This window comes from Chelonoidis abingdonii, chromosome 1, assembly GCF_003597395.2.
Source record: "Chelonoidis abingdonii isolate Lonesome George chromosome 1, CheloAbing_2.0, whole genome shotgun sequence".
Classification (NCBI taxonomy): Eukaryota; Metazoa; Chordata; order Testudines; family Testudinidae; genus Chelonoidis; species Chelonoidis abingdonii.
In genome coordinates, this window is record NC_133769.1 from 69,921,856 (window position 1) to 69,933,463 (window position 11,608).

The window sequence follows — 11,608 nt, forward strand, 5'->3', positions numbered from 1 at the left end:
TAGGCCAAATTCTGCTCACAGTTTAATGGTGGAAATCCAAACTAAAATCCATATCTAATAGAGTTAGTCTGCATTTCCACTGGTGTAAATGAAAGTAGAACTTAACCTGTTAGTGCAAATCAGTTTGCTGCTGCATATTGCGAAAACTAAATTAATGATGCTTTAAGGCTCCCATTGGGCTCTTGTAACGGTGGCTTTTTCCTGTCTTCATTTCTCCTCTGGCCTCTGTAGACTCACTCAAATATAAAATGCACATTACATTACCACTTGGGGAGCATGGACCATCACGAGCTTCAGAGCTAAAACTCACCATTGGTGCAGCTCCACTGGTGGTAGAAACCTATGGAGGAAGATGCAACATGATAGGAAGCTGGAGTGTTTGCCACTGAGACCACATGGTGATGAAGTCCCCCTACCTCCAAGCCCCTATCCATGCTACTGCTTCCACTGCTAGTGAATTATGATTTTAAGGTGAAATCCTGGCTCCACTGAAAACAAAGATAAAATTGCCATTTAGTTCAGTGGGGCCAGGATTTAACCTATAAAGCAATATAGAGAGAAGTTTATTGTGTGTGGGTGAGAATTGTTTTCATGTATTCTCTGGGATGTCTTGTGGGGGAACAGAAGTTGTCACAAACATACCTGAACTTTTCCCACCATCCTAGCGAGTTGGAGGTCTGATCCTGCCAGGTGCTGGGCACTCAGCTTCAGCAAAGAGATGAGTGCCCTAAACTCCGATTAACTTCAATAAGAATTGAGGCAGCTCAATACCTCACAGGAATGGGGTTTTAGTCTTCATTATACCTGCCTGGAAGTGTGTCTGCTAGTTTTAAAAAATGGTGGGGATGGGGAATAAAGGTGGTAGAAAATTTGAAAACAAAATTCTAGGGCAAACCTACATGTCATGAACACTTGGGAGTTGTGTTTGGCCCACTATACACCTGATTTTAGCCTGTGGAACATACATGCTCCTCACACCCTGAATTCTTAATTGCTTACTTGCTGCTGTGCTGATCAGCTGGAACCCTGTCTTCCTCCTCCTGCCCAAGATGACTTTCAAATGTCATTGAAAAAGGTGTAGGTTGCTGTGACTACAACAAAATCGTCAGGTACAAGCAAATGAAAATCCTGGGAGCTCTGACCTCCAGCTGTAATTCCAGCAACCCCTGAGGCTCCGAGTCAAATCCGGAGCCCACGTAGGCATGTCATTCAGACTGACTGCCAGCAAAGCTAGTCAGGCTTCATGTGTCAACTTGAAATTCACATCAAAGGACTAAAGCTATCTAGTTTGACCCACAGGTAAGAAACTGCTTCCAGCAGCTGTAACAGTGAGTCATTCAAGGCTGGCATGAGCCAGAATAAAAATACTGCTATTGAAAGTCTTTGTTTTCAAGCTTATTTTCCTGAGAGTACAGTGATTAGTAGCCCAGCAGTCAGCTGGCCTCTGACCAGTTTCTGCCTAAAATTTATAATGTGCATAATACATATTGCACCAGGGCGAGAGGGGTAGCTGGGACTTTATTGATATTTGTGATGTCTGTGAGGTACTTGAATGAAATGTGAGTGGCAAGTCAAACCATCATAACATTGTTCTTCCTGGAAACAGTGGGGTTGAATGATCCCTATGTGATTTCAAGGAAAAGTGTCAGAGCCAAAATACATTACTTGCATTTGTATGTTGTGGAGTGTTACATCACACACACACACACACACACACACACACACAACCAAATCTTGCATGCATACATCTTCTTGCAACAGTCCTGGAGTGAAGACGCTGCATTTTGCCTTGGAATACATAGAAGCCTGTGCACACCCAGGTTATTAGTCCTGCTGTGGCTTGTTAATCAGCTGAATCGCAATGTTTACCACTATTGCACTTTAAACTTTACAGAGTACTTTGGCACATCTGGAACGATTTTAGCTTCCTAAAGGAATCTAGAGGGCGCTCCATTATTCACAGCCAGCCTAGAATGCTGGGAGCCAGATGTCCCTCAATTCCTGAGCTGATCGGAACAAACCCCATTCAGAACATTTAAAGTCAGCACTTTCCTTTTAAGTGTGCTGACTTCTCTCACTGTAGCTATCAAGTCTTGTTATCACAATGACTCGTACTGCATTTGGCAGTGAAATGCTTTCACAGCCTATTCTTCTCTCCAATTGAATGTAAAATGAAGTTATCAAATTGATCTCTCTTTATAATTCATTATCTAGGGCTGTCAGCATATTTGGATTCTCCCTGTAACTTGGTGGTATGACAGCGCATACCATTTCCGCGTAGCTGCACCGGTAAGCCTTTTTGAAATGAGAAATAGACCAAAAGAAAAATGACATTTTAGTTGTGATTAGTTTCTACATTAATCTCGTTTATTTTTCTCCTACAGGATCTTGCAAACTGTTCAACAGATCCAAATTATGCTGGGATATTTTTTACTGATTACTACTTCTACTTCTATCGACAGTGTAACTAAAATATTGCTGGTGATTCTGTTTATTGGCGGGAAACAAGATAATACTCATGGTACTGAAAAGACTATTGTCTTAGTAAAAGTGTGCAAATGAAATGAGATGTGCAGAATGTTTCCTAGTTTTTGTTTAACCATTAAATTTTAGAGACAAGTGGGCAAAAATAAATTATTTGACTGTAGTCCAGGCTCTGCATGTCGAGTCATTACTTGTAAAAGGACGTGATTTCTGAAAATCAATGGAGAGCTTGATGTGTAGATATTAAAGGATTCCCCTGCTCTTATCAATGCCATAAAATACAGTAGATGGGGAAAAAAATAGTGGCATTCTAATATGCTTCAGACTGTTCAGAAGACTTTGACATAATAAAAATATGAATTGCAGCTGAGACTTGTTTTTGTCCTACAAGGATCTACCTTCCATTATTGTCTGCCTCCTTATTTATTGTATATATGATTTCTACCAAACAAAAGCTTTTGTTATAGTGGAGGTTGTACAAGTACAAAATCTTATTGACATAATAGAAACCTCATTCCACAGTGAATGTACCAGTAGTTATTTCTCTGCATCACGTGGGCCAACACACGTCTGCTAACATCACGCTCAACAACAAATGTGCAACTTTAACACCAGCAATGTTGATGCTAGAATGAAGTGTATGTTTCAGATATGATCTTTTGTTTTGATCTGTGCAGAAGAATATATCCTTGGATATTTTTTGGAGTGTCATGGCTCCACAAGGTCTGTGCTATGCCCCAGCTTTTAAACAGTATCTTGGAGAAACCACTTCAGTGGACCAACACCTCTCTCCCAAGAGTTTCCCCTCTTTTACCATGGCAGGCCACGCAGCCACAATGCTTCTGAGACTGAGCCACTAGGCTCAAATCATGAGCTCTGGCCAGCGAATCCAACTGAGAAAGACTCGGCATTCAGAGACTTTTTTCCCTCATCAGAGATCAATGCACGTCAGCAAGTATTTGAAGTGATACCAGGCAGCCTTTTCAAAACAGAGTAGGGTTTATTAGTCAACTGGAATGCAGCATTGGGAAGTCTTTAGGCTAGCCTAGAGAAGCAAAGGTTAAAACGTAGTCTATACTGGCTAAAGCCTGGGCTTCCTTGAGGCATACTGCTCTAGGAACTATCTTGGATTTCTTTCTCTCTCTGTCCCTTTGTCTGTTAGTCCCAGGTTAGACCTGCTGTGCATCTCCAAGGCCAGCTGCTGGTCCCCTGCTGAGTTCACATGTTCTGCCTGCCAGAGTTTCCCTTAATTATCAGAGGGGTAGCAGTGTTAGTCTGGATCTGTAAAAGCAGCAAAGAATCCTGTGGCACCTTATAGACTAACAGATGTTTTGAAGCATGAGCTTTCATGGGTGAATACATACACATGCATCTGACGAAGTGGGTATTCACTCACAAAAGCTCATGCTCCAAAACGTCTGTTAGTCTATAAGGTGCCACAGGATTCTTTGCTTCCATTAATTGTTTATTCCCTGGAGTTATCATTCTCTTTCTTCCACTGATATGGATCAGGTTCAGCTAGTTATTGATGACCTCTTCATACCACCCATTTAACCCTTCTGTACCAAATGGATAACAATCCCAAGTCAAGCCAGTCACTTTCATGCATATCATTCATTAAGAGGTTTTGGAAAATTCCCACTTTGTTACAAAGTGTAAGGACATGTATCTGTGTGCTGGAAGAGTGAAAGAACAGGAAAATGATAATGGGATGCTATGCATAGATTTGTAAGTTGGACATGTGTACTTGGTGGTATCGACATTCTTCTATGTTTAGGAAAATTGTTTTTTAAAGATAATTTTAGGGTGACTGTCACTTAAGCTAAGTTTGCTGTTGAGATAGAGGAAGTACATGGATTATGATGAGTAGTGGATGCTGTCAGTAAGTGGGTGTAAGGAAAATTGTGTATTGTGGAGGGAGGAGAAAAAGAAATATAATAGTGATACTCTAGATTTTGGGAGATTGAGATGTACACATGAGCAATCTTAATCCTAAATTAAACCTCTAAAAATTAGTTTACTTTAATTTTTGACCACAAACACTAAAATGTCTTAATCATAATTGTATGGCTACTGCCTGACACCCCTATAGGGCAGAGTTAAGGTTGTCTGAATGCCTTAAATTTGTATTTCTTTAATGTAATCCTTAACTCTGAACTTCCTGGGTTTATAGAGAGCTGGGGATAATTGAAACCTCCCTGTAATTTTTTTAATCCCCAAGTGACTAGTAGAAACTCTCAACTTTGACTCCATCTTAATCTAGTTTTTTGCCTGGGAATATGTAGTATAGATGACACAGTCTATAATAGTCTGGAAATGGGCTTGATATGGAAGTCTGAATCCAAAAGGATGCAGAATCTGGACAAAGCCAATTTCTGCTTTTAGGCTTCAGAGGAGAATGTCCTACATTCATGGTTGTCTTAAAAACTACATATGCTCACCATCAAACACATGACAACACACATGCATTTTTAACAGAACTGTAAATAAGTAGGCCTATCTGCTTTTCTTTGTATATTGCTCTGAGTAGATATATTGTTCTAACTGACCTGTAGCACTGCAATAGGAGATCATGGGTTTTCCACAATTTAACTTCATCAAAACAAAACCTCTGGCTAATGCTAGTGGAAACCACCCAACATTTTTGTGAAACATTTTCATGGTGTATTTTGTACAAATTGAAATTTTTACAAATTTAGTTGAAAATTCTGTAAGTTTCAACCAGCTCCACCAATGGCACATTTATCTAGCAACTCTCATTTTAGGACTTGATGCAGGTTCAAAGGAATGTCTGTTGTGCAGAGGCCCATGTTCTAAGTTGTCCAATGTAACAAAAGTCCAACTCTTGTTAATTATTTATAAAGTAAGCAAAAGTTGGAAACTGAGTAGTACAAATTGGATAGTTTAAGTTAAAAGAATTATGATGATGGGTCTTCACAGCTTCTGGCTGTGACAAGCTGAGATTCTAGAAAGGGAGGAAATGTTTATAGTTAAATAACCATGTCTTATAGTTGGTTACTTGTAAATCGGATGACGCTGTCACTGATGCCTTCTTGGACATTAAACTTGCATTGAAATGTAGAGAAACAGGCTCAGGCTGAAGCTCCACCCCCTCCCCACCTCTTCCGTCCATTTAAGCTCTTAGGACCAGGCCCTAGGATCTGTTGGAGGATAAGTCCGACCCTAAATTCCTCTGGGACTTGGGTCCAAATGTTATCAGTTTGCAGTGTGGATGGAATGTGGACCTGGGTCCTCAAGATTCATGTCCTTAGAGACCACCTACACTATCCCATAATCCCACGGGCCAGTGTTCCTAAACTTTCCATCCCAAAAGTAACCTATTGACTTTCAGGAAATGGAAGCAACCTCTATGGTTCAAGTACAGCTGCTCAGCATTTAACCCTTCTGTTTGCTTCTGACCACTGAGCTGCAGACAGAGATAACTGTCTCCTGAATTAGCTGTGGCCACTGACAGGAAGAAGTCCTTTGACAAGTGTGCTGCTACTTGCCACTGAACCACAATCAGATACTGGTAAATATCTAGTGTGAGATGAGCATGACATTCAACTTCAGTTAGAGTCCCAGAAATGACCATGTGTACCAAGAAGTAGTGAACATGTTGACAGTATTGGAGATTGACTGGACCTATGATCAGTGCAGAGAGCAAGTTAAGCAACTTAAGAGAGAGTGCTGGAAAGTCAGGGATGAGAACAGCACCTCTGAGAGCTCATCATCATTCTACCTCTTTTATGAGGACTGTGACCAGGTGCTTGATACTGCCAAACACAGATCCCACAGCAGTTCATGATAGCCTGGTAAGCCGGAATGGTGAGCTTCTGACCCCCAAATCTAATGTAGCACTGGAGGGGAGCCAGCAAACTGTGGATCAGGTTAGCAAGGTGGCTCGGATGCTCATACCAGTCCCCAAGGAGGTTTTTCCAATGGAGCAGCTGCAGCATGTCCTGGATCCCAACCTGGAAGAACTGTTTGACCCCCAGGAGGAGCAGCTGGTCACAGAACAGGCAGCAAAAACAGAAGAGGCAGAAGTAGCCCCGGAGCCTGGTAATCTTCTGGTTCTGTTGTTGTTAATGTACAAATGGGACTGATTTCCAGTTTGATCCAATGCAATTTTTATTATAAGCCATGAGTAGCAGTGTCTATTTGGTAATAGAGAAGACTGTATGCCAGCCCCATGGCATCATCCTCCACAACACAATGTGGAATTCAAAATGGAGATCGGGAAGTGAAAAAACAGTTAACCATTTAGTATTAAATTTTTACCAGATATGCACACATTCTTACAAAGACGTGCTGGGGTGTTTAGAGTAAGAATTCTATATTGCCTTCCTTTTCTGAGTACACAGCATTTTTGAGCCTTGACACTCCAAAGGCACTTTTCTCTGACGATGTTCTGAACCTTTTTTGAAGTACTGAGGCAGTAATGCATTGTGATATGTCTACTTTCAGGCCCTTCCACCTTTGTAGTTCAGTCTCAGTCCAGCAGGAACCTGGTTTTTCAAACCGTAAGAGCGGACCAAGAGGAAGTGTTTCCTCAATTACCTTAAGGTTGACATCCTGGACAGGGCCAATAAGCTAGTCTAATACCAAAGGGAAAAGGATTCTTGACAAATGGAAATGCCCAGGCAGGCTGTGGTGCATGAGGAGAACGTGGCAGTGCATGAGGACAGACTTACCATGCAGTTTCTGGCACAGGAACGTTGCTTGAGGGAGGAAGATAGAGCACAGCAGCAAGACCTGTTTGAGAGGCTGCTTGCACTAATGGCCGCAAGAGTTCAGGCTCCTGCTCCAAGTGCACCATGTCCTGAGTCCCCTCCATGGTACCACGTCCTCCAGACCAGGAATGCATTGAACAATACCAGGGTTGGGTGGCCCATGCAACCACGACTGAATGGTAGTTAGACAGGGAAAACATTCCCCCTGCAGTTCTTCACTCCTTTGCAGTGGCACCAAGTGTCTGCTAAACATGGTAGAAATGGAAAGGAGAAGGTAAACCAGGGGGCACACAGAATTAGGTTTAATTATTTGCTGGGATAAAACATACCTGAAGATGTGTGATGCTGTGTATAACAAAGGTGGCCATTTATATCACTGTTGTTACCATTGTTACACCATTTCCACGAATCTCCTACAAAGTATATCATGTAAGGTATCAATGGAAAAGTTATGATTTGCTAAGTACGATTATCCTGTTTATATGCATCTTTGGGTACGTCTACACTACGAGATTATTCCGATTTTACATAAACCGGTTTTGTATAAAGTTTTGTGTAAAGATTGTATATAGTCGAGTGCACGCGGCCACACTAAGCACATTAATTTGGTGGCGTGCGTCCATGGTCCGAGGCTAGCGTCAATTTCTGGACCGTTGCACTGTGGGTAGCTATCCCATAGTTCCAGCAGTCTCCCCCGCCCGTTGGAATTCTGGGTTGAGATCCCAGTGCCTGACGGGGCAAAAATTGTTGCGGGTGGTTCTGGGTACAGCCTCACCCCTCCCTCTGTGAAAGCAGCAGAGAACCGTTTCGCACCTTTTTTCCTGGGTGAACAGTGCAGATGCCATAGCACAGCAAGCATGGACCCTGCTCAGATCAATACCGCAATCGTGGACGTTGTAAACACCTCGGGCATTCTCGTGCAGTCGATGCTGAACTAGGACCTGCAAAGCCAGGCGAGGAGGAGGCGGCTATGGCAGAGCGGCGACGAGATTGATGAGGACATGGACACAGAATTTTCTCAAACCACGGGCCCCTGCGCTTTGGAGATCCTGCTGGTAATGGGGCAGGTTCTCATGCCGATTTTTGGGCTGTGGAAACAAGCACAGATCTGGTGGACCGCATAGTTTTGCGGTTGTGGGACGCATTCGCAGTGGTCTGCGGATACTTCGGTATGCGTAACTGGCACTTTCATGGTAACGTTTGTGACTTGCTTTCCTTGCCTCTGAAATGCAATAATACCAAGATGAGAGCAGCCTCACAGTGGAAGCGAGTGGCAATTAGCCCTCTGAAAGCTTGCAATGCCAGACAGGTACCGGTGTTCAGTCGGGAATTCAATTTGGAGTGGGACATCCTACTGTGGGGCTGCTGTGATGCAAGTACCCCCGCCAAGCTATTAAGCTGTTGCTACCTATGCGTTCTGACTCTGAGAAACATGCGCAGGTCATAGTGGATGGCTTTGCTTTGCAAATGGGATTCCCTAACTGGGCGGCGGGATAGATGCAACCCATATCTCTAATCTTGCGCCGGATGCACACAGGGCACCCAGTACGTAACCGCACGGGTGTACTTTCAATGGTGCTGCAGCCACTGGTGAATCCACAGGACGTTTTCACCACTCCACGTGGGAATGGCGGAGAAGAGTCTATGACTCTAGAGTTCTATCAGAAGCACTACTCTGTTTAAAAACGGTTTGCAGCAAGGTAACATTACTTCCCAGACCAGAAAATAACAGTTGGGGATGTTGACATGTTCCTATTAAGCCTAACCTTGATGCCATGGGCTCATAAAGCGCCAATACCACAGGCGCCTGCGACAGTAGCAGAGCTGTTCAACTACAGGCTGAGGCAAGTGCAGTTAGGTGGTAGAATGTGCTTGTGGCGTATTAAAAGGCGACGCTGCGCACACATCCTGACTCGCTCAGACCTCCAGCCCCCAAACCAATGTCCCCTCTGTTGTTGCTGCTTGCTTGTGTGCTCACACAATCTCGTAGAGAGTAAGGGGCGAATCCTTTCTGGGGTGCGGAGGAAAGGCAATCACCTGGCCGCTTGATTAGTTCAGCAGACACAGAGAGCGATATAGAAAGAGACACACCAGATGAATGTGCGCTCAATACAGCTTTGAAAACGAGTTGACAAATAAGGCCAGGGTAATAAGCGGTGTGACTGCTGTTTATTTCCCTCATGAATCCCCCCCCTTTATTGAATCCTTCCCTGTTAAGCATCCACCCTCCCACATTCGATTATAGCTTAAGGAATAATAGTCACTATCGTTTAACAATCCATGTTTCGTTATTAAAGAAGTCATCTAATAAGGGGATGGAACTACAAGTATCTCAGTGGATTTGGGAGCGAGGATAGGAGGAAGGAAAGGCCATGCACACAACTCTCAATTGTTAAATGACATGCCTTTTGGTTGGCGCCCTATCCACAGGTGGAAGTGCGGTCGGTCACGAAGCCTTCCCTCCCACTGTTCTTACACGTACTGGGTGAGAAGACATGGAACATGGTGCAGTGTGTGCGAGGGTGGTATACACAGGGGCTGCACGGCACTGTGACCCCCGCTGCTCTTCCTGAAGCTCCACCGGACGTCGTGAGGATAGTCAGTTCGAATCACGCAGCGCACCCAGCGTTGCATCCCGCTCAACGATGATCTTCCTGCCTACATCTTCTATCTTCTCTGCTGCCACCTCTCACTGCGCGTCCCACCTGTCCTTCACATTCACTGGCATTTTCCTGTATTTGATCCATGTCGTTCATCATTCGAATGAGCCTCTTTCATTGCGGGTTCTTCCTTGATTTTCGAGAACATTTTGTCTCCGTCTTCTTTTTCCTCACCTTATCTGCATAGTCTTAGGGATGCAGAGGAGCTGACAATTTGCAGCTGCATGGGAGGGAAAAAGGGAGAGAGTTTCGAAGATACCTTCTCTCCTCTTTTTATGAAATTCAAAAGTTCGCGGGGCTTTTCCTGTATACCTGGCCAGTGCATCTGAGTTCAGACTGCTGTCCAGAGCGGTCACAGTGGTGCACTCTGGTGCACCACCTGGAGGCCAATACAGTCGATTTGCGGCCACACTAACCCTAATCCAATATGGTAATACCAATTTCAGCACTACTTCTCTCGTCGGGGAGGAGTACAGAAACCGGTTTAAAGAGCCCTTTATATCGATATAAAGGGCTTCATTGTGTGGACGGGTACAGCGTAAAATCGGTTTAACGCTGCTAAAATCAGTTTAAACGCATATTGTAGACCAGGCCTTTGTATCTGAAATTATGAATATTAGCTATGTACTTGTATCTTACACTTGTATTGTATTCCTGGGTGACATCCCCCAGATAGAAGTTACATCAAGGCTAGACAGTTATGTGTTGATCACCTCACCCATCAAGGACACTCAGCTCTCACAATGGGCCATTGAAGAATCCAGATGGCTCTTCCTCAGGATGCCTCAGACAGGGAGGAGCCAATGGTCAGTGGTCACTCCCTGTGAGTCACAAGCCATGTAAGGACATGTGATATCTCATGTGACCCTGGACTCCATCTTGGGCCAGTAACTTTCCAGAAACAGGGGTTGTGGGCTTTGTTTGGGACAGCAAACTTCCATGCACAGTGCAGAGGATATAAAAAAGCATGTGAAGCATCTTCATTTCCTGCTTCATTTCCCTGGACTGGATTTCTAACAAGGAAGCTCTAAACAAGGGCTGATGACCCCCAATCTGTTTGGGTGATTCCAGAGAGACTTTTGCAAGATAGCAGTTTATTCCATCACTGCTACAAACCTGAAATAAGGACTTTGCAACCACTTGTATGTATATGATTCCTTAACCATTCAATAACTCTCATCTTTTCTTTCTTTTTTATTTTATTAAGCCTTTAGTTTTTACTTACTAAAGGATTGACATCAGCATGATTATTGGGTAAGAGTTGAGTTTTATATCAACCTGGTTAAGTGGCTGATCCCTTGGGATTAGAAAGACTTTATAGCTGATGAAATTGGTTTTCAGTAACCACTCTTCGTAAAGTCCAGTGGGTGGGTCGTGAGCCAAGGCCTGGAAAGCCTAAGGAGACTGCATCTCTGACTTCTTGTTACCCAGGGTGGTGAGACAGAAGTTCACTTTTGTTCCTGGCTTGGTATAATCTAATGAGAGAATAACCATCTGTTTGAGGTGAACCTTCCCCGTTTCTCAGCAGTCTGTCCTGAATTTGGCATTCTCAGCTGTGATACACTGAGACACAGTGATAAGATATACTTACAGTGAGCATTCAAAGGCTACAGAAGGCACTTTAGTGCAGGACTAAACTAGTCCCATTTAGTATGATCAGATCTGGATTTCAAACTACAATGACATCCCATAATATTACTTGGGTGCTAACATTTTTTACTTGACTTTCAA

The 11,608-nt window shown here is 43.5% G+C and overlaps 1 protein-coding gene across 1 annotated transcript in view; it reads left to right on the top strand.

Annotated features, from left to right (window-relative positions):
• The window catches only part of MYRFL (myelin regulatory factor like), a 77,719-nt gene extending 74,905 nt beyond the window's left edge, over positions 1 to 2,814 (top strand). Inside the window, exons 27-28 of the mRNA XM_075063463.1 lie at positions 2,215 to 2,289; positions 2,385 to 2,814. Of these exons, the coding sequence (XP_074919564.1) occupies positions 2,215 to 2,289; positions 2,385 to 2,471 (162 nt within the window). The 3' untranslated portion in view covers positions 2,472 to 2,814. The remainder of the gene's footprint in view (positions 1 to 2,214; positions 2,290 to 2,384) is intronic.
• The last annotated feature ends 8,794 nt before the right edge of the window (positions 2,815 to 11,608 follow it).